At 38.3% G+C, this 25,514-nt stretch overlaps 1 protein-coding gene across 2 annotated transcripts in view; it reads right to left on the minus strand.

The window, feature by feature from the left end:
* GPC6 (glypican 6) overlaps nucleotides 1-25,514 on the minus strand; it is an 800,550-nt gene that overhangs the window by 556,981 nt on the left and 218,055 nt on the right. For both annotated transcript variants that reach the window (XM_086611390.1, XM_086611383.1), the window contains exon 2: nucleotides 7,760-7,918. In XM_086611390.1, the coding sequence (XP_086467516.1) occupies nucleotides 7,760-7,918 (159 nt within the window). The remainder of the gene's footprint in view (nucleotides 1-7,759; nucleotides 7,919-25,514) is intronic.

Below are 25,514 nucleotides of genomic sequence, written 5' to 3' on the forward strand. Positions count from 1 at the left end.
TACAGTCAAGAGATTCATCTAAAAAATAGTATTTCTGCATTTATTGAGGGTTGAGGACAACAATTGAGAAATGATAATGCTACAATTCCTATTATCTGGGATGCTGACACTATGTATGAATACCCTTGTTTTGTAGCTTGCTTTTTATATACAGTCCCTATTTTTCATTCTTACAGCATGGTTTGCCCTTGCTGTGTGTCAGGTGAGCACCTACCATCACAATAAGAATCAGATGTGAGTAACAGAGCCAGTGACAGCTGATTGTCAGGTGGCTAATGCCATTCATCAGTGTCATGGACTTGAGGGTAAGTCCTTTATTAATCCTTTTCTTGTCTATATGCATATGAAGCATCTTTAATTGCAGGATTTTAATATTTGTAAATCAGTAATTTTACTTATGGGTTAGTATTTCTAAGGCTTGGACACTAAGTTCAGAAAACAATTTCCATTGTAAAATATGAAAAACATACACTATTCAGAGCTTCAGCGCAGATTAAATGTCATTTGAATTCAATGGGACAGCGCTTTTTTCCAGCCAGTATAAGATAATAATTCACCACCATATTGCTTACTTGCCTCAATTTTTTTAAAGTCTTTTTCCTCACAAAATAGTGCAGAAATAAACATGGGATGACTTTTGTAAAAGAGGTGGATAAAGCACAACAGCAGCTTCAAGAGTGTTTCAGATGTTTCACTCATATTATGTCCCTCGGGGTGGAATTTACCTGAACAAACGTGAAAGTCCACAGTATAGGCATCTACATCTGAACTAATTACCCTCTCTAATCAATACAGAGAAATAAGCACTTCAGGGAGAGATTTTTCCTGACCTATTTGAGGTGTAAACTTTAGACCAGCATGACTTGCACCCATCATTCCCTATCGACTACCAAGGGAACCCACAGGAGTATCCTACACCGTGGACATCTAATATTCAGCAAGGCAAATTCTGCTTTCTGTTTCACAGGAAAAACACTGGACCCCTGCCCTCTCAAAGCCTGTTTGAATTTGACTATATCTGGACAACATGGTCTTTAACGAGATTCATTTGAGAGGGGGTCATGTCCGCCTGTTCCAGCACAGGGTAGCAGCTTGTCCTTTGCTTTGCAGCTTCATAAACCTGATGCAGCTAGTTAGAAGATTATACACTCCACTGACCATCTGCACTCAGAAAACGAAGCTGCAGAAGAGTAGAGAGAACAAGCCATCCAAGTGCACAAAGTGCATTTCCAGCTGCAGGGAGTGTGCAGAAAACACTAGTTCCCACAGCGCTGATTTCAGTGTGGGACTTGACCAGGTTACAGGAATTTGTACCCCTGGCTGGAAACTGTCCTTACTACTAGACCAATCCTTCCTTTCCAAGTTTTGTAGACTTGCCACCTCTCCTCTTTTGGTTCATTTAAAAAAAAAAAAAAAGTTTATTTTAATCTAATTTAATTCACAAATTTTGGACAGAATATGTGAAACAGATAAACAGTAATTTCAGTACAAATCTTACAGAATTAGACCCTAAAATCATTTGTAGGCCTAGATATTCCTCTTAGGCTACTATCAGCTCTGATAGGATTTGGATAAGGTGTAGAATATTTTCTGTTCAAATTGGTGTTTGCTGTCAAATACAAGGTAAGGGATCTTTTATCAAGAATCCCTGTAAAGTTTAGAAACTTCCGCCAGATGTCCAACGAAGTCTTGCAAGCAGTTATGTCTGACAAGCAAGCAGATGTTACCTTTTTTTAAAGCTTCTAACTGCTCCAAGGCCTGTATTTTGGCAAGTGCAGAAGTTATGCAGTGTGTTAAAACAGTAGATGAATTATATGGAAACTGTGGCCCTGCTAGCACCGTCACAGACGAACAGTTGGGGAGTTTTAAAAGTCCACCTGTCCTGCAATGGATTTTGCATTTGATGGGAAACACATTGCAAAGCGACACTGCAATCTTGTAACACGAAGAAAGAAAACAAAGCACCACCACCTTGCCGGGAACTAAATCCCAAAGTATCTGGTATCCCAGCTTTCATATGCTGGAGCCTATGCTCTGTCACAGACATGGTAGCACTAGAATAATACGAGTAGTTGCATAAAGTACACAGATTATGCTATGTCTTTTTGACTTTTTCACACTCCTTAGAAACCTCCCGCCTGCCGAACAGGTCTGTGGAAAAGGCAGACCTTTCTGATTCCCTGCTTCCAGAAAACAAAGAAACGAACCAAAAGTCTTCCTCTGAAAACCATGCCCTTTCACATTCAGGATAAGCAAAGCATGAGAAAACTATCCTGCTGGAAGTCCATCCTTCACCCGCTAGCCATGACATCACTCGTGTGCAAGTGGGCTTCTGTGCTGCTGCACTCGCCCTCCTCTGCAGAACACCATGGAGGTCAGTGCAGCTCCAGGCGTGAGCTGGGGCTCAAGCTGAGCTGGCGGGCTGGGCAGCAAGGGTGGGAGGAAGGAGGAGCGGACGGCAGAAGACTTGCATTGGCCATGCAACTGAAACTCAGTGTATTCTGACTTCCAGTACCTCCCTTATTTTTACTCACGGTTACTTTCCACACTTTTTTTTGGCCAAGTTTAATGAGATACTTATACCTGGCTACAAGAGTTCATTTCATTGAAGAGTTCTTACTTTGTTGGAAAGCAGCTTCATAAAACACATTTTTGCCAGCTCCAATATCAGGAAAGATTCATAAACAGTGTTTTTTCTCCAAGTTGTCTCATAAATTGTGCAAGACATGAAAAGGGGATACAGGGTTTCAGGGATGCTAGATACTCTTGCAGGTATTGTTTTAGGGGATTATCTTTGAAACTTTCTTTCCTGCCCTATAATTTACATGGTTACTGCTGGTAATGACTATAAGAAATATAAGCAGCACTAATGGGTATGGATCACTGCTCTCCTAGACTGTAAAAAAAGGAGCATGGGGAACGATGACCCTGTAAGATAGATCAATGCAGCTGCAGATTGGTTCTTGCACTATTCAGGTTATTTTCCTTAAATGGCATCATGCCTTACACATTCTGCTGAAGGCTATCCATATCCATTCAAGTTCATGACAGCCATTCTTAGACATTCTTTCATTTTTAACATCATTACCAAGACTACTATTGTACTTTTTCAATGAGAATGAGGAGACTGTTTCTTTTATCAGGTTCAGATCTATTTAGCTTAAATTAAAATTATTTGCTATAGTTTTCCTATAGTTATTTAAAGGATGAGTGAGAAAATGTCACTGAACAGCTACTTGTGTCCTCATTAACATTCATGACAAAACTTTCCGGTAAGGCTGGTTTCAGCTGCTGATGAAGCAATGCTTAAAAGAAATTGGCTTGTCTGTGGAACAGCTGCTCAGCAATGCCACTATGCAAGGGAATCAGTGATAATAAGATGATACTATTGCAGCTACACTGGGAGCATAATATATTTGAAGCCACTTTGAGGTATGCAGTGGGGGTCTAAGAATAGGGGCATGATTGCTTACCTGTTGCTAGGAACAGGAAACAGCTGATCATTACATGGCTACTTATTTGGATTAGTCCTACCAAAAGCCTTGAGGTAAAAGAAAAATCCTTATCTGCTGGAACTCTTCACTTCCTGCATGTTTCCTGTTTGCTGGAAGGGTTTTTTTGTTCCTTTTCCTAGTTTCTGGAAGGTTTTGTGAGTCCCATTGCTGAAACAGATACTGCATTTTTTGCTAGAAACATAAAACACCTACAGCTTCAAAAGAATTTTTCTCATTTCAAGGCTTTCTTTCTTAGGCCTGATTCTCAGGAGAAGATTCCCTGGATCTTCCTGCACCCATTACTGAAATTGCACATATTGACTTTTTTGAAATGACCATCAAGTATGGCAATGCAATGGCAAATACACAGATGTGGGCAATACAGATGTAAACATCTGCACATAATGCTCAGCCAAGAAACAACTGGCAGCTGCTATTACAGTGTGTAGTGACTCGTATTAATTCACACCGATTGTCTAAAATATGGAAACTAAATTAAAAATACTGTTGTCAGACCTTTGGCTCTGAGGCATCTTCAAACCTCACGTATTATAAGGAATAAAACACTTAGTCAAAAATGATTCTAGAAGACTGGAGCAGTTAAAAGTCCCAACACAGTGACAGCTCCTTAGAAACGTGGAGGACAAACAAATAAGAAATGAGTAAGATTGTACAAGGGTTTAGGATGGAAGAACTGACTGCCAGTTAAAAAAAAAGACATGGTTTCTTCTGATCATAGCTGGTTCCAAAACATTTAATAGTTTCTTAAGTTCTCTGTTACTAATTTCATATTTAGCTTCTCCTGCTTATATTTTTGCAGAAATTAGCTCTTGTAGATTTGGAAAGTACTGAACTTCATGTGAAATGAAATATAAAACTAACACAGAAATGAAATAAGAACGTTGCCAGTAGGCTCAGGGAGGTGAACTTTCCTCTTAGCTCAGCACTTGTAAGGCCACATTTGGAGTGCAGGGTCCAAGTCCGGGCTCCCTAGTACAAGAGAGAGATCTACACACCGGTGGAATTTCAGCAAAGGCAGTAAGATGATGAAGGGACTGGACTATCTCTTATATGAGCAGAGACTGAAAGAGCCATGACTGTTCAGCCTGGGAGCTGAACGACGTGTACAAATGTCTGATGGGAGAAGTAAAGAATGTGAAGCCAGACTCTTTACAATAGAGCCTAGTAACAGGACAAGAAGCAACAGACACAAATAAAATAAAAAAAAAAGAAAAGAAAATTTCATCTAAACACAAGAACACACTTTTTTAATGTGAGGATGATCAAACATTGACACGAGTTGCCCAAAAATGCTGTGGAGTCTCCATCCTTGGAGATATCCAAAACTTGGCTGCACATGGTCCTGGGTGACCTATGGTAGCTGACCCTGCTTTGAGCAGGGAGGTGCTGACGACGCCATCTCCAAAGGTGCCTTCACATCTCAGCCATGCTCTGGTTCTGTGATTCTGTGTAAGAATGTGTCTGATCAGAGGCTAAAGAGACAATGTTTAAGTTACAGCAGATTGAGGTTCTTTGAAGATTAGATCATGAATAAGAATCTGAGGCAAAATCCTGAAAAGGAAAACAGACCTCAAATTACCTCTCAAAATGGAAATCATAAAATCATTCCATCTATGCTTAAATGTATGGTTGTGGGACAGAAAGCAAATAAGATGAGAAAAGCAAGGTATACGAAGATCAGATCATAATTCAACAGAGTGCACATACCCCTAGAAAGTCTTAGGTTGTGAAGATTAGCATTATCCCAAGACATGCCTTGTACAGCAGAAAAAAATTTGCAAAAAATCTACAAGACCTTCCATGCCCCTTTCAAGAGTTTGCAAAATGATATAAATGTCTGCAGAAACAAAGAGGCTGGCAGCAAAACTTGTTCAAATTAACTCCTCATGGGAGCAATACTAATATACTCTCTCCATCAACATTACTTCTATGTTTATATATTCTGTTATTGCTTAGATACACTGGTCTTGTTAAACACAGGTCCTGTACACAACTTCCATAAAATCATCACAATTGGCTGTATTTGTTTTGTTATTTCTGGTGTACTAGCATCAAATGGCAGTCATGTATCAGAACTCCCTTGTGCAATCCAAGTACCAGATTAAAACAAAACAAGGATTACTCTTGAAGAGTTAAAACATTGACGTTATCTAACAATCCAATATTTGCTTTACACTGAAAAGCGTCATCCTATTTCAAACTGCAACAAATCTGGCTGATTTTACATTGAAAGACAACCTATTGGGTGAATCTATTTTTTTCCAGTAATGTATTTACCCTTCTAGAAAGACTACGTAGTTTTTCCACATAAGTGAAATGGAATAGTTTGAATGTTTTAGAATAGTATCAAAACACTGAAAGTATACACAAATTTCAATTGCTCTTTGATAAGACTTCACATTGCAAATTTCCTTTAAAACATCAGTGATAAGCCAGAAGAAACCACTTAGTCTTTTAATCCAACTTCCTTCAGAGCCCGTCCATAAGAATCCCAGAATGCATCAGGTCAGTAACTTTCAGCTATATCCCTTACCATCGGTATTAAGATACAGAAATTTAGGTTACTGAAAAAGCCATAATGTGCTTAAGTTCATTGCAATATAAAAAGGTCTCAAGTTGCCAAAAAATTAGTAATGTACCATCTGAGCTCTGTGGTAAACGAGCCCAGTGTTTTCAGTAAACCTCACTGCTCGCTGAACACCAGTGATCATCCTGTTTTCCTTCCATAAAAAGAGAAAAGCCCTGTATGTGCCATAGATGGTTTAAAATGTCTATTCTGATTGCATACCCATCTTGCAATACTGCGCACAACTCCTGGATGTTTTTTAGGTCCTTCGAAGCCAAGTAAAATTTTAAAAATCTGCTACACAAAAAGTTCCAACGTCACATTAAAAAGGAAAGCCATCACAATGCAGAGCACTGCACAGTCATCCATACCGCAGTCTTTCCAAGGACTAAGGACACTTCCTAAATTATATTAGCATCTGATCTGCTGCTGGAGACTTTTCTGCAGGTCATCCTCATATTATATATTTCCCATTTTCTCCTTTTATAATTCTTCTTCCCCTCTGTGCCATATTGAGAGAATCAATAATAAATACAGAGGAAAAAAAAGATCTTTAATTGGATAAAGAGAATGATACAGAATTACTCTAAGATGTTAGGGTCGTCTTCACTTTTTTCTGAATGTGACCTCAGAGTTTCTAACTAAGCTTCCAACTTCACGGATAACCTTTCCACCATTCTCCTACATGTGTGCCAGCTTTACTGCACCTGTTTGCAGGCTTTCTACCTACATGCAAAGACGCAGCTCTGCAATTCTCTTTGCAATGTCCATTTACACCTCTCAATGCCGGATCCTTTCCAACTTACACATATACAGAAATGCTCAGAGGGACATGTTCAACACAAATACAGATTTCATATTTGGATAACGCCATGACTGAATATTCTGAAGCTCTTTTACTCTTTGCTAATCTGCAGTTTATAAGAAAAGCTCTGTACAGTGTGACTTGTAAATACAGACACAACCATAAAAACTGCTTAATGTTCATTATTAAAGACAACCATTTTGCAAATTGCGACACTGAACCCTTGATCTTACAAAGATTTTACAAAGGCTGAGGACCAGAAGAGATTGGAGTACTGATTAGAAACAAACAAAAACCCCAAACTGTCCTTGTCAATTCTTTGTAAGTATAAAAGATGTGTTCGATACTGCTTAAGTAGCTTGCATGACAATCCCTCTCAAATGCAGCTGAGGCCTGAGTGTTTGGAAGCCAGAAGCCCTCTAAGAGACTCCGTACATCACAAGAAAATCATGTGGGAAAAAACTACAGCCTTAAGGCTACAAAAAGGCAGACTACAAAAAAAATGCTTTGCAATAACAAAAATCATGGGAGAGCCACAGTTCATCTTGCAACAGTGAACATAATTGCAAACCTAAATTTTGCATTTGAAACTAGGAGACAAAAATTATAAACCTCTATGCATATCTAATCTCTTTTTTCAACATTAGCCAAGCCTGCAGGCGCTTAACAGTCCGATTCTTGATGTTATTGTAATTAAAGGCAATACTCACAAGGCTGATAAGCCTATCAGCTGTAAGTTAACCCTTATCTTAGCCAAACTGACAACTGCAAATGTGATATCTAATTGCAAAGAAAAGAACATTGGAATTCATTCTGGAGAACTAACTTTTAAATCCCATAACCTTGAAAATAAGTAAATTATATCCAGCCTACCATCAAACTTCTTGTGCCGGGATACAAAAGTGGTGCGTACAAAGTGACTTGTCTCTTCCACTAAGTTTTCGAACTCCAGTTTGCTCTGTTGGCTTAATTTGTCCTCCATTTCTGAGGTGCAACATGTGTATTCCTGAGGGCAGATTCTCAAATGTTCCCCTAGAATCACAAGGAAAAAGGAATTAGAAATATTTGAACACAGATAGAAATACATCAGAACCAAAAATACATGACGTCTCTTCAGTTAAGGCTACCCAAAGAGCTCTTTAAGGCTTGACTGCTTGATTAGGAACACTTTGAGTGCGTATCAACGACTTTGCCATAGTTGGGCATTGCACGCACAGGAAGTGAGACACACTTTGCAGAGTTGTTTTGCATCATCAAAAGGTAGAACTGTCTCACGCAAAAAGCGATTCATCACGCCAAAGAAGCCTTCCTCGTAAACAGTCATATACTTTAAAATTCAAGGACAATTGCTTGCTTTCTGTTTGTATTCAAAATGCCTGGAGAAATTACATATTTCTGTATATAGGTCCCACTTGCCCAAATGCACCAAAACATTCTCTCCTTCTACCCTTCCTTCTCTCCTGCTTGAGTAAGTGTATTTTAATGACTGTGTTTGGGTGCCACGTTTTCTTGGGCAGCATTTCTTGTCAGACTGAGCAAGTGCTCTGCTGAATAGGAGAAAGCAATGAAGAGTTTAATTAATGCTTATGTTATACGGAAATGCAATGTAAAAGGTAATGAAAGCTTCTTATTTAATTCAATAGATTTATCTCTTGAAGCACTGTGCCAGTTCTTCTGACAATATTGCTTTCTTCGGTACAATTTGCAAGTGGAAACCAATTCTTTAGCTCATGAAATTAAAATGGTCTGTTATTACATGAAATGTGAATTTCCAATTGACACTGTACTATGGGTGTCAGAAACATTTAGCTCAGTTTGTACAAAGGTAGGAAATTCTACCATTCCCTCTTGAGAAATAAAAAGGATGATCTGCCTCTATGATTAAAGTTACTTGTAAAGCAATGAAAACATTTAGCTTGCTGTACACCGAATCCTGATTAAAAATCCCTCTGCAAATCTCTTAAAGGTGCAAATCAAATGATATACAAAGCCCAAGGGTTAAATAAATTCTGGGGACCTGATTCTCACTTATATTGAGGCTCCTTTCTACCACTGCTGAGCCGTAAAGAAGATTTAAATGCAATTTATACCTACTTTAAGGTTACTTTTCACCGTTCTTACGATGTAGTGAGGAGAATCAGGCCCTAAGGTTTATGTTTCCCAGGGGTATAATACATTTAGCTGCTGCATCATTTTGAAAACAGCATCGAAGACGTTTGCACATGCTTAGAATAAACATTGTCTTGAGTTTGCCCTCACCTTATTACAATTTTTGTTTCAGTTTGTGAATGAAGTCTTCTAATCTGAAATTTAGTCATTCCTCAACCCTGACCCGCCACCCCTGTCTTAATTTGTCTTTTCTGCAAGAGTTCATAATATATGTACTATAATGCCATGAGATTTCTTTTAGCAGTCTCACGACTTTTTAAAAGCTCACAGCTATACATCTTCAGGAAGGATCATTTCATTATTATCAGCTACTGTTCGACAGTATTACCTACAAGTCCCAGTTGTGTCCAAAGGCACAACGATATAAAACACTGTATAGACCTGGAAAAAGAGATACTCCATGACCATCAAAACATTGTAAGGATTGTTTCCCGTGTCTCCTACACCCTCCCAACACAATATATTAATTCCTCTCCATTCTCAAAATCACGCATCTAAGCCATAAACAACACATACAGGGACTGGTGAGCCAGCTGCTGTCAAACATAAATGATAGTTGCAAAATAATGGTTGCCTTACCCTCTACATCGCTGTCACATTAAACTGAAACTATTCAACAGGTAACGTGGGACTGCGGAGGTACCACAGTAAGACACAATAAGAATTCTTTTAGTAGCAGTAATGTTCTGAGTTTTTATTAGATGTCAGAAAGACAAGGAAAGCTGAAATATCGTGTCATTAGAAGCAGTTTCATGTGTTTGATTGCATAAAAAAAAATACACCCCATCCATAGTGTCTGTATCCTGCTTCCTTAATAAACCCAAGGGTTTTTGCTCCTTGGAAAGCACTGGATAGACCTACTATCCCAGCTCCAGCCATAGTGCTAGTTTATGCTTTCTATAATGATAATATTCTCTAGTGCTGGTGCAGTCAAAAATTTTATAAAATTAAATTTTATTTCCTCTGTTCATTTCAAGTTTATCTTTTTCTCTTCTGTCTGCCTTTGTTTTCTTCAGAATTGCCAGACTATCAACTGAATTAATGCTAATCATCAAGGCACTGTGCTCAGTAGCAGCCATGGGTCTAGATTTTTAAGACATTAGGTTATTTTATGACAAAAAAAAAAAAGCATACTGAACTCAGTATAGCAGTCATTTTTGTAGCAATATTAATTTTTCTCTCATTTAGTTATGGTCTTACTTTCTCTTACGACTTCCCATCTCGGCTGCTACAAACTCAGTCAGACTCCTACTATACTTATTTCTTATACATGTATTTTCATTAAGTTTCTTCTTTTTAATTCACTGGATCTTCATTCATGAGGCTCTTGACTGATGAAATATGAAACTCACATTTATCAGAAATGCTCATTTCTACACCACCTCATTGCTTTCCTCTCCTAGCGATGCATCTTTCTATATCGTCTATGCTAAGCACATGCCTTCATCACAAAAACCTTGCTGAACTATGATCAGCCTTTTTAAAACAACATTTCTTGTTCTTCTCTCCTCCCCTGCCATATACTCCCTGCATTTTGGTATAAAGAAATAACATAAACATGTAAATGTAAAATATGTAAATAATGTAAATAATATAAATATTCTTCATATTCTGCTTCAAGATTTTTTCCCTCCTCTTGTTTCATGCACTGGGGGCTCAGGTCAGGTTATAGATAAAGCAAAAGCATTTTCCTTTGCTCCATGCCAATGGAGCATCTGTAGGCCTAAGGGGTTCAAGTATACTTTGCAAAGATGAAGTGTTCAGAAACTGCGGCTCATTAGCCCTAGCATGTTTGTACTGATCATGACTGGCTGCAGCCTCCAAAGGCTCACAACTTGGAAAAAAACTTGGGCCCTTTCCAGGGAATGGCGATTGGAAGCTCTCTGACAAACAGTCATTTCTGTATGTTTCTGTATGCTTAATCTTAGTTTCTTTTTTGAAAGTAGTGATTATCGTTTTGCATTTGTTCTTACTAAACCTCGAACTCATATTAGAGTCCCCAGGTCATTAGTTCACTCCTTGGACATAAAAAAGAGGACAGGATTTTATCAAAACAGAAGTAGGTTTTTTGGTGTGGGGTTTTTTGAGTTTGTTTTTTCTTTTGATTAAGGGCTGTGTGCTTTATTTTGGATTTTTTTGCTTCTTTTGTGTAAATCTGTGATATAACAGACTGCTTGAATTGGAAATAACTTTGCAGGCTATATTTGATTGTACTTTATTTCCCTGAACAGGAACATTTACCGTTTCCATTTTTTAATATATTGTTCTGTTACTCTAAAAGGAGTTTAATCACTGATTTGTGTATTTACACACCTTAAGTATTTTGCAGGCTGAAAATGGGCTCACAGCTAATGTACCAATTCTTGCCCTGGGAAACTCCATATGGTCTACGTTCTTATGCTAATTTTAGCAAATGCTTTTATGGCACAAGTGGCATTGGATATAACTGACTACTTTTTCCTTGTTGCAAATGCTGTCTCCCCAGACAAGTTTGACCAAAAGTAGTTATGCTGCACCAGCATTTTGCCAGACTAAACAAGTATTAACTCAGCAATTCCCAGCGACCTACCACAACTCTTCTAACCACCGTTTCCAGCTGAGGATGCTGACCTACATATCTCTCCTCATGTGGCTTATGTTATATAAATCAAATCAATTGCCTACTACAAATTCAGCCACCAGTATTCAGTTTCAGTTTTATTACAGCTGTAATCTCACACCTGCCTTCATAGGATCCAAATTGGCAAGTTTTGCAGTTGAGTTTGGCAATCCTGCTAGCGTGTTGCTTTGAAGTGTGATAATTTATAAAGCACTTGTTTTAAATTCAGATATATTGCAGTTTGGTGTCCCCACAACATGCTACAAACCTCACAAGAGTCTTTAAAAATTTGAAACTTACAACCATCAAGCTGAAAAAATGCTTTTACTGTGTATCGAAATGCCAGAATTGACTTGAGCGTGGTAGCTCCTTGCAGAAGATACAATCTGAAGGAGCAGTAAACCCTATGGAGTATAACATTATCCTTAACAATTCCACTGCCAGATTTCCTGAATATGTGATGCAAGCATTGGTTATATTATCAGAACTGGAAGCATGATCACATTGAATATTTTACATCAGCCAGAATTTTTTATGGGTCATGTTGCAAGTTTAACAATTTCAGAAAAAAATCTTTCTGAGGCAGTCGATGTTTTATAGTTTCTATTCTAATCATAAATTAAAAAACTTGATATTGTTATGTTGACAGAATGGTAGAACTAACTGTATGACTACTGAGAACAGAAGCATACAGTTACCACACTGTATCATAAATCCAGCGATGAATAAAAGTTTATAAATAGAAAGGGTAAATTTAATGTGTGCTTTCACACTTGGTCACTCTGTATGCATCCACAGTGCCTAAAGGAAGAGAAGATAGCTCTGCATCCTTCTTTCTGCAGCTTAGATCAATGTGATTGGGCTTTCTCATTAACCATGTTCTTTAAAATTAGAAAGACCTGCTTCAGACCTGCTCATATTCAGCCATTTATAGAGAAGGAAGTGTAATTTATTATCAGTAAGAAGTTCAACAAAGACAAGTGCAAGTCCTGCACCTGAGACAGAATAACCAAAGAGTCCAGTACAGGACAGGATCTGTGCGGCTGGGGAGCAGACTTGCTGAAAAGGACCTGGGCTCCTGGTGGGCAACAACCTGAACATAAGTCAGCAGTGCACTGCTGCAGCAGCAAAGGCAAATCAGATATTGGGCTGTATCCGCAGGGGCATTATTAATAGAGACAGAGACATGATCATCCCACTCAACTCAGTGCTTGTCCGGCTGTGATGTTGAGCCTGGGAAGAAGACAGGGGTGAGGGAAGGTGTTTTTAAGATTTGGTTTCATTTCTCATTATACTACTCTGATTTGATTGGTAACAAATTATATCGATTTTTTTCCCCAAGTTGAGTCTCTTTTGCCCGTGACCATAATTGGTGAGTGATCCCTCTTTGTCCTTGTCTCAATTCACGAGCCTTTCATTATATTTTCTCTTCCCCATTCTACCGGGGGGAGGAGTGACTGAGTGGCCACGTGGTGCTTAGTTGCCAGCTACTGAGCCTAAACCATGACAATCGTTTCAGCCTATATTCTAATAGCGAAAATTAAAATATCATTTTCTTGGACAAAACCTGTTCCCTAGCCAAAAAAATCCCAAGACTCCTTCTGACTTTGTAATTATCTTCTCTGTGGGATATAACAGCCCTGCAAGCAGCCTCTGTTAAATTGCACCTGACATTCAAGTCGCTGAATTGAACTTTCCTACTCAAACTAAGAAGAAACAGATTATGATTTAAATTAATTCCATTGTAATATTGGCCTGACAAGTGATGACAGGAGCAATGTTTGCACAGAAAACGACAGCTGAAGGAAGGGAGGGAAAGCTGTCTGTAACATACAGATCATGTTGTCACACACAACTCTCCTAATTTTAATCATATTGAACTTGAAGAATCTGTATGTCCAGTGGACTCCAATAAACCCATGCAACTACCCCCATGAAAGAAAATGACTCATTTGTTTGCCTTGGACCCAAATCATCTTTGCTCAGAATCCTTTTGTTCCTTGAGTGCTTTGAGGTCAATTAAAAAATGAATGCCTTCCAAACAGACTGATAATTAGTTAACAGTCTCTTCATTACGGGTCCCACAGGGAACATTCATTTACAAGAAGCCCTGACCCTGTTGTCCTTGGGAAGCCCTCAGTAATAAGTTACAGAAGCAGAGGCCAAGGCAAACCTGTTCAGACTAGGACTATACAGATGCTAAAGAAAGAGCTGAAGTCCCTAGAGTCTTCCTAACTAAACTACTAGAAGCAGTACCACTACTCCAACACTCAGGTTCATTTTATTTTCCAGGCATACACAGCCAGACAATTGGTTTTTGATAGCACAGTTTGTGAGAAGACTCTTTAGTTACCTCTTGGGGTGTATATTACCGGCGTTGCGCTCAGTGCCTTGTGGAAAGCAAATAGTAAAGCTGTGATTCAGCACTGTATAGTTTCATCATCTTGCTGGCTACATGGCTGCAATTTTCTGATTTCAAAGCATGCTTCCACCTGGGAACGGCAGCCAACTTCCCCTCCCTCCCAATTGATTTTTGCTGTTTATTATGTCCCCTACTGTAATAGTAGAAATACCTTATATAGCATTATAGTGAGAAGTAGAATACAAGCAGCACATCACTTTACCATGACCATAAAACACACTGCAAGCAGGTTTTGTATTTCAGCTGCTCTCAGAATAATTTTATTATTAAGATAACTGGATGAGATCGTACACATTCACGCATTTATAAAGATTTTAATCAACATTCATCCCATAAAACTGAAATCCAAAGATACGATTGCAGCACATGATGTATCAGAGCCAGATTAGCACAATTTAGTTCACGTACCCACAGAAACACAATCACAGTAGGGCAGAGTGGAGTTAGCTGCCTGAGGCTAACTAGGTATGCTGTACTGCCAAAACAAGTCCTTAAGACAGTTACACCATTACCAATATACATGCAGCAAAAGTTAAAGCTGCATGAGCTACAGTCATGCCATTTGATTGCACTGTCAAGTATATTCTAAAGCCATGCAGATCCCTTGCTGATCACTGTATCATCACATATAAAATCCATGCTTCTAAAATACTGAACTTAGCAACATCTGTTCAAAAGTCCTTAATCACTGTGCTCTGCTCTTATTCATATGGCTTCAGTCAGTCCAAGGAAACCTTTTCATGCTACCATTAACCAGATGAATCTGCCTTTCTGTCTTCTGATTGACAGTGAGACGCTTTTCTGCAATGCCAGTCACAGAAACAGTTTACAAAGACAACCACGATATACGTCGTGTTGGTCTTAAGTCAGAGGCTGTAATGGGCACGTCGGTGGTAAGATTTTGGTGCTTCTGCCATGAGCTCTTTATTGAGATACTCTTCAGCCTAATCTCCTTCCTAGTCGCTTAAGGAAAAGAGGGCACAAAAAGGGAGGCTACAATTTTGTAGCTGAGAGTCCTGTTACGGCACTGACTCAAGGTCTACCCATGAAACTTCAGGGACAGAAAGGCTGGCGTTTGTCCTTTCATTTCTATTTCGAATCAACCACTCTAAAGAACAAACTGCCTCTACCAGCTCCTAAGTATTAACCTTGCCGTGTCACAAGTCGTAAGGCAAAAGGCAAATCACTTTCTCCAAGTTTGTGTCTTTGACTCCACAGAAGCATGCTAAGAATCTAGTCACAAGTGGAATGCACAGTGAAATCATTTCACGCAAGAAAGACGAAAACATGCAAAAAATAATGTCCTGTAACCCCCATGCAGGAGTTCCATGGTCTGTGAGCCAAGTTTGGTGCAAGTTTGCGTGTTCTTAGCTCAGTTTTACAGATCCAATTGCTGTTACAGAGTAAGAAAGTCTATGCTAAAGCCAAGTGAGGTACTGGACGCAAAACCACAGACAGGATTGTGGGAGTTAAAGGATTCAAGAGGAAAACTACCGACATGGGAAGGTATAAAACCCCATGGAAAAAAATGTGACAAACTGGAGGGTAGCAACCCAGCAACAAGGAAGATCAACCCATTCCCCACCTGACTGATGACTGCATGACCACCTGAGAATTATTGGGTGTCTTATCATTGGTGGCAATCATACTATTACTCAGACCCATGGCTCATTAGTTCTAGTTATCTATCACGTGTAATAACGAGAAAATGATTGCTTTGTTTGTACTCTTGTACATATTCTGCAGGTGGGCAAATTCTGCAGTGACTGAGAGAGCGTTGACTGCCAGGGGTTAAGTGAAAAACTTCTCCAGCTGATCCTCCTGATGGGCCAAGTGGGAGAAGATACCACAGTAGGGGAGTGCTTTTCTTCTGCAAGTTGCTCATTACCAGTGGCAACTCCTTCAGGTGAGAGGGACTCAGAACTACAGAAGTAAGTATTGAGTTCTTTTGTAAAGGTGGATAAGAGAATGTTCTGTGACTTCCCACAGTAAATTTTGTGCAGTTAAGGAACTCAGACCTTTTTCTGCCCAATCCTACCAAAATTCATGCTGCCGAAATGAGCTTCTTTCAGTGACAGGGGATAACAGCTGACACAGGAGGAAAAAGTACGGGTACAGATTTCCACTCAGAATGTGTCAGTGGAAAATTTTCATATGCAAGATATTTTCTATTGACTTTGACTATTTTTAGACTGTTTTGATTCACTGAACAGAAAAAAACTCATACATATGAATAAAAATATTCTGAATTACAAGGCTTCTAATTATCAATATGCATCTAAATCTTCTCCGTGGATATTGTCAACTATAGCTTGAGACTAGACAGTCTATAATTAACACCATGGATATGGAAACTTTTGGTGAATAAGCAGGAAATTCTGAAAAAAATTCAATAAATGATATTTTCTTAGGAATCTCAGAGTTCAGCAATGCAGACTGACATTCTTGAAATCCTTTGTTCATTGCTGCTATCAGATTCTCAATCTCAATAATCAGCTGTCAGATCTCCTAGAGCCTGGGCTGGCATGTCCAGGTCCTTCCACCTTTCAGGCAAGCTGGACTCATGGGCATTCCTCTGAACAGGGAAGCAACTGGTATCAGTCCCTAGAAGCCTGGAGGTGTTTGGACTGACGATGGTTCAGGCAACATCAGCGTCACTCTTCAGCAGAAGTTGAGAACTCCTGAAGGCTTCCTGAGTCTGTACTATGTGGTTTCTTTCCTGTTACAATCCCAAGGCTTTCTCAGAGCTTGCTAGTTTTGAAAACCTCTGAGGCTTCCACATTTTCTGACAGGAGATAGAAATCCTCTCAGCTTCTGGTTCAGGTCAAATTATCAGGTTTCTGTACCCTTCCATGTGAACCAAAGGCTATACCTATACCCTTAGATAAAAAGGGCCAGCAAATGATCTATGTGGTCAGAGGAGCTCACACCTGTTTCTTAGGGCAAATTCTCTCTTTATGCAATGAATCTGGGAGCGAAGTAGTTGAACCAGTCAAAAAAAGCCAGGGTGGGACCTAGAGATTTTGAGTCCAGTGACCGAGTTCATTTCTTAGCCCTACTTCAAACAAAGATCCTGACAGGAGGGATTGTTAATCTGCTTGAGGATAGAGAATCTCTAAAGAGGAATCTGGACAGTCTAGGTCAATGGGTCAAGGGTTCAATATATGAGGTTCAACAAGGCTAAGTGCCGAGTCCTGCACGTGGGTCACAACAACCCCATGCAATGCCACAGGCTTGGGGAAGAGTGGCTGGAAAGCTTCCAGACGGAAAAGGATCTGGGAATGTCAACAGCTGGCTGAATATGAGCCAGCAGCGTGGCCAGGTGGCCAAGAAGACCAACAGCAACCTGGTTTGTATCAGAAATAGTGTGGCCAGCAGGACTGGGGAAGTGATCATCCCCCTGTACTCGGCACTGGTAAGGCCAAACCTTTGGGCCCCTCACTACAAGAAAGACATTGAGGTGCTGGAGTGCGTCCAGAAAAGAGCAACAAAGCTGGTGAAGGGTCTAGAGAACAAGTCCTGTGAGGAGCAGCTGAGAGAAATTGAGTTGTTTAGCTTGGAGAAAAGGAGGCTGAGGGGAGATCTGATCACTCTCTACAACTACCTGACAGAAGGTTGTAGCAAGGTGGATGTTGGTCTCTTCTTCCAAGTAACAAGCGATAGGATAAGAGTAAATGATCTCAAGTTGCACCAGAGGAAGTTTACATTGGCTATTAGGAAAAATTTCTTCACCGAAAGGGTTATCAAGCACTGGAACAGGCTGCCCAGGGCAGTGTTTGAGTCACCATCTCTGAAGATATGTAAAAGACGTCTAGATGTGGTGCTTAGCGACATGGTTTAGTGGTCGACTTGGCAGTGTTAGGTTAGTGGTTCAACTTGGTGATCTTAAGGGTCTTTTCCAACCTAAATAATTATATGATTCTATGATTCTAACAGTCAATTAGAGTAAGGTCCTTCAGAGGTCAAAGGACTCTGCATTCAGGGAGCCTGGCAAAGCAGGCATGACATTGTCCTTGACTTTAAGAGGTCTCCTGGCCTGAAGGAGGACACAGGGCAGGTGTGCCCTGCACTGCTGATGCTGCAAGCTTGAGAGTGTGGGCAGTCATGCAGTCTAACAAAAAACCTGCTGATATTTCTTTAAGTCAATATTTTCTGACAGAAAAATCTTAGCTCACTCTAATTAACAGAAACTATGTTTCCATAATATCAACCAGCCACAGTAATGGCTGCCAAAAGGAAAATGAAAGCTTTTTAGAGAAGAGGATAGTAGCTTAGCCGCAACAATTGCAGATTTCCACTATTCTCAGTAGTGCTTGAAATCTGAATCTATTTTTAGTCCTACACAGCAGGGATTTTCATTTGTGGTTTTTTTTTTCTATTTTTTTTTTTATTGGATTTAGACACAAAAAAAGACTGAACAAATTTTTAAGCTCTTCTTATTATTGTACTTGCCCTCTGTCAAGGCCCTCTATGGCCTGTGATACTTGGCAAGGGTCAGGGTCTTCAAAATCAGTAACTGAATGTAACAGAGTTTCTTGCCCTTCAAGTGTTTCAATGTTAAAGGTTTGACCTTTATGATTAAAGATCAGCTTGAAAGGAAATCCCTATCTATATCTGAAGTTTTCTCTTATGTAACTGTATTTTTGAATAGACATTTTTCACTGCAAAAACAAAAGGCTTCTGTGCACTTTTATAGATTTAATCAAAGCATTTAAATATAAAAGGATACAGTAATAAGCTAGACAGGTTCTATCAGTTCCTTAGAGAATTACTGTTATCTTATTAATAGGCCATTTTGGCACATTTGTCCAGTACAATCACAGCTTTTGACTGGCTGCTGATAGCAGTGACCTCTGGTTAACTTGTGATTACCTTGCATGCCAGACTTTTGGAAAAAAAAACCAAACCACAACAAAACAACAACCAACCTTTTCCTTTATTTATTTACAGAAAGAACATTATATTCTGGGTCTGATGGGCACTTTATTTTCCTTGAAGACGCTTGATAATCCTTCTTCATTATGACTAAATGAGCTCTTTCCTATAAAGATGACAAGGCTCTCTTTAGTCCTATTTACTCTGTGCACTTCAGCTGACATAATATGTACAGATATCATCCAAAGAGAATACTTTTCTGATGGAGGAAACTCTCTGCAGACCTACAGCAGATGGAGCTGGGAAGAAAGTAGGCAAAGACTATGTCATAGTTGTTTGTGCTTATTCTTTTTAGTAGAAGGAAGACTCTAAGGCATCTGTCTAAATTCAGAGCCCCTTGAAAACATTTCTCTCTTGGTTCCTTCTCTCAGAAACTGCTCAAAATAAGGCATTCCCTAGCCTCTGCTGCATGAATGGAGCCACAGTAAGATGTATTGCATTAATGACAGGTGGAAATTTAATGAAATCTCCGGGCATGTCTGTGCAAACCTCAAATGACTTTGCCCACCTTATTCCAAAAACTGTGAAAAAACAACTGTAAAACTCATAAAAACATGCAAGTCTGCATTGCAGATGCAGCTGTTCTTACTAGCAACTCTGGAGGACCAAATGTAAGGATTTTTCATTCTCTGTGGAAGTGTCTATTGCCTTCCTTGGGTGCCTTGGGTTAAACGAGCTGAATTTGCCTTGCTTTCCTGCCCTCCTTCCCCTCTCCTCCTGCAAGGCTGTCCTCATGCCCTCACTATCACTGCCCTGTGGCCCTCACTATCAAGGAGGGGCTGTGCAGCATGCTACTGTCCCTTTCTCAAAGTTGCAGTGCTTTCTGAACTGAAGTGTTGATCACTTATACCCATAACAGGGAATGACTATGGTTACCTATAGAAGTCTCTGCAAAGAGCAAGAATAAATCAGTAAAGTAAGGGCTAGGTTAAAATGCACATAATTCCAAATAAATCATTTATATTTAGGAAAGAGTAATATTTTTTGATTTTTATTTTTATTTTCTGGATGAGTTACATAGTTCTACTCTGAGCTCAACAGCAGCAATAGTAAATATATTACAGTACTTTCTGGTGCTGCATTGGACTAATGCATGCCTAAAATCTTTTGCCTGAAATATTTTTCTTTGGTCACCTTGACAAAAAGCTTGAAAAGAGGGAAAAAGAGTACTAGGCAATACCTCTGATTTTTTTCTTCAAATACAAGTTACTAGTAATTGCTAAATTCTAGTAATGTTGATATTTTCCATCCACAGTATTGACTTTAACTGTCATTAAAATTATTTTTAATAGAAAATGTCCTAATAAAACTCACATTATGCTTTTTCTTATCACTGTCTTTACTGACTATCAAAAAGAGGGCACATATATTTTATTTTCTTTGTATACCACAAGTACAGTTAAAGATGACTGACAAGTTTCAGTTAAGGAATATATCTAGTAAACTATATGTGTGAACAACATTAAACTGTCTTTTCGAGTCTTTCCAGGGAATCTGTCTCCTCAGTAAGTAAAGACAATGTCTGTAATTACAGAGGGGAAAAAAAAAAAAACCAAAAACAACTAGGAAAAAAGCTTAAGTTGTCTGGTAAACTGTGTAAAGCACCTAAAAGAAGGTCTCCACTGACTGTCACAGGAATGGCCCTTCTATTTATATATGACTTTAAGTTACTGCACAACCACGTCACTTTTCTTTAATGTCAGCCTCTGTAGTCTTTCTTTCCTGGTTTGATTTATGGGCAATAAGGAGGTACCAGGAGATGGAACATCACTCTGGGATGGCAATTTAAACCATCAGGCTGGAAACAGCATGTACAAATGATGAACATTTGCACAAAACTACACATGTAATTAAATGCAGAGCATGAAAAAAATATACTTTCTCCTTGTGAAACTGTTGAAAGCCACTCTCAGAAAATTTGGAGTCAAGTTTGGCTGCTTCTGTGACAAAAAATACCAAGATTGGTCGGCTTATAATGTAGTTATGAGATAAAGCAAAAAGTCATGTTCTGTAAAAGCTAAGACTCATTCATGAACAAAACAAGTCAGAGCGGTTTATTAAAAAGACATATACAAAAATATACACATCTGCCAGTAAATAAGCTCTTCACTGAGTTGGCGGTTTTCTAAATTACAAATTAGGGATTCATGATCCTAATAAAAACAATATACTACTAGTTAATAGCTCTCACAGCATTTTATGTTTTTGAAAGAGATTTATAGGTTTATAATGAGGAACATTATAGTGCAGGTGCTATTAACTTCACTAAAAGCTATGCATTAAAAAGGAAAAGCAAACTCTTAAACAGAAAATACAAAAGCATTTTGTTAAGGTTATTCATCGTGTACTGTTTTCTAAGAAAAAAAGTCTGTGTTTCCAGGTGTCTTCTAAGTAGTATAATTAATTTGGTGGTGTTTACGAATTGCTTAATGAGTACTGTGTTTAATGAATATTCTCTGAAACTTTATGGCTATTTCCTACATCCATTCAGCAAGAGCAGTTTTAAGCATTTGTTGCAGATGTTTCCAACCGTTTTTCACCAAATGCAAATTCACTTCTTGAGTGATTGAATTATCAATGCCAATTTTAGCTGATACTACTGTTAAAAGATTAATGTCCTAAAGGGAGAATCAGATTACTACTTGCATTCTTTTAACATCTCTTTAGGAATACTCTCAATCCCCTTCCACTTTCACAGCATGCTTTTTAAAAACAACATAGCATGGTTGAGTAGGTTTAGCCTTCTCACAATACAGTTACAAAGTATCTAAAGCTAAAACTCTATCTTAATGGAGTTATCATCCAAAATTAGTACTGCATAGTCCCATGACAAAGTTCTAAAACTTTACGTAAAAATTACTAAAATCAAGTCATAAAACAGCCATCTAGGCTACTCCTTCCTGTCATTTAATCACAGTTATCTGACAATTCGTAAAGTAACTACTTCAGGTTAGCATTGCTTCCTAAAATATGAAAAGCTACCTACAACATTCAAAATAAACTTCTGAAACGTTGATGATGATGATGATGACAATAATAATACTTCTGCAATAATTTCTGTGCCTGAAAATTCCACTAAGCACTATCAGATGACTTACACACCTGAAGCTGCTCATCCACAAATACTGCCAGAAATAAAATTCAGCAGCACAAGCTCCTGGAGTACATAAGTTTTATTAATGTCTGGGTTTTAAAATTATAATTGAATTATTATTGATCATTTATTGATTATTGAATTATTGATTTTCCTTTTTTATAGCACTCTCATATACTGGAAGCTCCAGGGATGATCATGAGCTCCACGCAAGAAACTGAGACTCTGTTCTCCTTCACTTTGGTTAAAGAGGTTCTAAAATAAATCAAACCTACTGGCTTTTAGGTAAAGCTTTGTTTGGGATACAACTAACTAGCATGATTCACGTATCACATTATCAAAATCCTTGCTTCAGCCTTTCCTTATTATAACCTATAAATGTGTGGTCACACTTAAATGACTACTTATACATAACCTCGTGATAAATTCAACTGAGACAACCTTAACGTACTGATATCTAAGATATCTAAGAAAATATAAAATTAAGCACCTGCACTGTCCTCTTCTTTCAAGTGGTACTTAAGGCAAGCTTCCGGTGCAAGAAACTGGAAATACTGTGCAATAAAGAGTTTAAGTTCCTATAATAATCCAAAACTATTATTACTATTACTTTTAACATAAAGCTATGTTAAAAAGTTCAAAATATTGGTAATCATATAATAATAAGACTTAGGCACGTGTGCTAGTGACAGAATCTTGTAAGGTCCCACAACGATAATTCTAAGTTGATTTGCAGTTTACTATAGCTATGAAGATGAAATTAGTAACACAGAAAGAGATGCAAAGCTTTAGCTAATCTGTCTCCTTCAGGAATGAATTCTAGAGTAAAGATATCAACTGAGCTTCCTGCATTTTTAAAGGCACATACTAAATACTTAATGTCAAGCTGCAGATCTGTGAATACAGACTTTGAAAAGAGAAGCAGCAAGCAGTGATTTAATGCTAATTTGATGCATCATTCAGAGTCAAGACACTAAGACTTGTTTGACAAAACACATTCAAAGTATAAAATGATCAAACTGAAATTGTGTCACTTATTTTATGAGCAAATCAGATTTCTGAATGTTGCAGAATTTACTCTACAAGGGACTGTATCATCAGAACAGATTAATTAGATGAAAGGTGGAAGTAATACAATGAGTGATGTCCACACTGGTGAAAGTGTGATTGATCAGAGAAATACGATGGAATCACATTGTCTCTGAGTGACTACATCTTACTTTATTATGCTCCCATAGAATCGCATGATCATTTCTACTACTCAGAACTGAACAAAGTCCACCTATTTCATTTCATGGAGTCAAACTAATATCATCTTCAGTTCTGATCTGCCTAAGTTGCCCTTTTCTAAGTCTAAAAGAAACCACAAACCTCAAAAAGAAAATTCAGTCAAACTTCTTGTATTTTCCTTATTTGGCTGCTTACTCGATGCTTAAGTTTGCATAACTCTGAGGCTCAGTTGTGACCCAGGATTGGATCACAACACATAGTCTCAGTTTGACTTTAGATAGTGTAATAAATTGTCAATGGCCTAATGCTTATGAAATATGAGAAGGAAAGAGGGACTGAAAGAAAGGGAAACAAAGAGAGACAGACAAAAAATATTAATAATAAAGGGTATAAATAATGTAACGTTTGTCCAGAAAAAAACATGTCATTGCTATTTTAATTTTCATAAGCTCTCAACTAAAGTAGAATATAAAAGCAAATCACACTAATTCTTTAGAGAGGACAAAACCTCACATTCTTTCAGATACTTTGAACCGCATAAACGCACCAAAAATGCCGCTTAAATAAACACACCGATAATGCCACAGCATTACCCTGTTATGGGACCACAGGAGAATCAAGGTTCAGGAATATGAAGTGTGGGATCAGGTAGGCAGCTGCTTCTCCAGAAGAGGTGGAGTATTGTTCGTATAAGCTTGACTGTGCCACATACTTTGGAGCTAAAAATCAGCCCCTTTTATTAGCAGTTCTCTAGTTAAGTCAGGCTTGCAAGCAGAAAACATCTCCAGGTCTTCTACATCTTCCTAATTCATACATGGTTCTTAAGAAAGCAAGATCCAATGTAAGACTGAATGGTTTGAATCTAGAAGAAGCTTTACAGTTTCTGATCTTCAGGAAGTGTCAGTCGTCCTTCCTTAGCGTCCACTCTGCAACACACAGACTGCAGCTGGTAATTCTGTTCTGCTTCCAAAATTTTGCCCAATGTTGTATAGCTTTGCTGTGAATGCAATACCTTGATGTTTTTTCACAGAACCCTTGTTTCCACAGTAACTTTGAGAAGGTTGTGTTGATTAGCATATTTTTTCATGCCAAAACGCATCCAAAAGAGGATAACAGCAAGGAGCTCGTATTACTGCATACGGGTGACAAATCAAGCATATGGAGTGTGAAAAAGAAGAGTGAAATCATTGAAGAAGAGCTAGCAGATAACTCTTCATATGAAGTTTAGCCTTTTTTTGAAACACTGAGAAGTAAAAAATGTGGTGCTATTTTTCTAGATGCAATTTGTAGCATTCCAGACTTCTGGAATTTGTTTAAACAATCTCATTCAGATCTTTCTACTTTTCTGACTGATGTTTCTGCCTTAAAGTTGCATTTATAACTATATTGCTATTTGCCAGTGTATTACAATAACGAAACCGAAAACATGCAACTTTAGATATATGATACATATAAGGTCTTCATATATACAGACTTACTTATTCACATGGTCCTACATATACATGCCTTCAGAACTGACTATTCGGTCTAACTGAAATCTACTACATGGGCTAGGTTCAAGGACAATCAGTTTTTTAAAATTATAAATTATCTAACAGCAGCAGGCTGAAACCAAGCAACTCAGTTGTCGACTACAGCTCAGGCAACTGGGGCTTTGCAAAAGCTGTGGGTAAAAACACTGCAGTTCATCATACAGTGTTTTGAAATAATACACTTAAATACTGCTGCAAGCTAAAAATGTTTTTCCATTATCATATTCTTATATTTCTAAGAAATTAAAATGAAGACAAGAGTCGTCATTGTCAAACCATGCTAAGGTCTTCCCAAGATGCAAAGATTTACATGCTGAGTGTTTTATGTTGTTGTAGATGCCTTCAGGGGATAAATTTACCTAGGATGCTTCAGTCGCAAAATAAATTAAGATGCTTTTCAGTTTCATCATCCTTTCTCATCAAGGATCGATGAGAGAAAATAAAAATTTATTTTTCTTCTCAGTACACTGACTTTTTAACTAAGTAATATTTAATGCAAACAGAAAGAAAAGAGTTTCCTGGTCTGTATCTTTTGTTCAGTTCAGTTCTCTAAAGCAGACTACAGATATGGTGATCGACATGACTCACCAGACTGAAAATTTTTTTCTCTTACCAGTTTTCAAGATCTATAACTTTATAAAACCTCA

Source organism: Tauraco erythrolophus, chromosome 1 (assembly GCF_009769465.1).
Source record: "Tauraco erythrolophus isolate bTauEry1 chromosome 1, bTauEry1.pri, whole genome shotgun sequence".
Classification (NCBI taxonomy): domain Eukaryota; kingdom Metazoa; phylum Chordata; class Aves; order Musophagiformes; family Musophagidae; genus Tauraco; species Tauraco erythrolophus.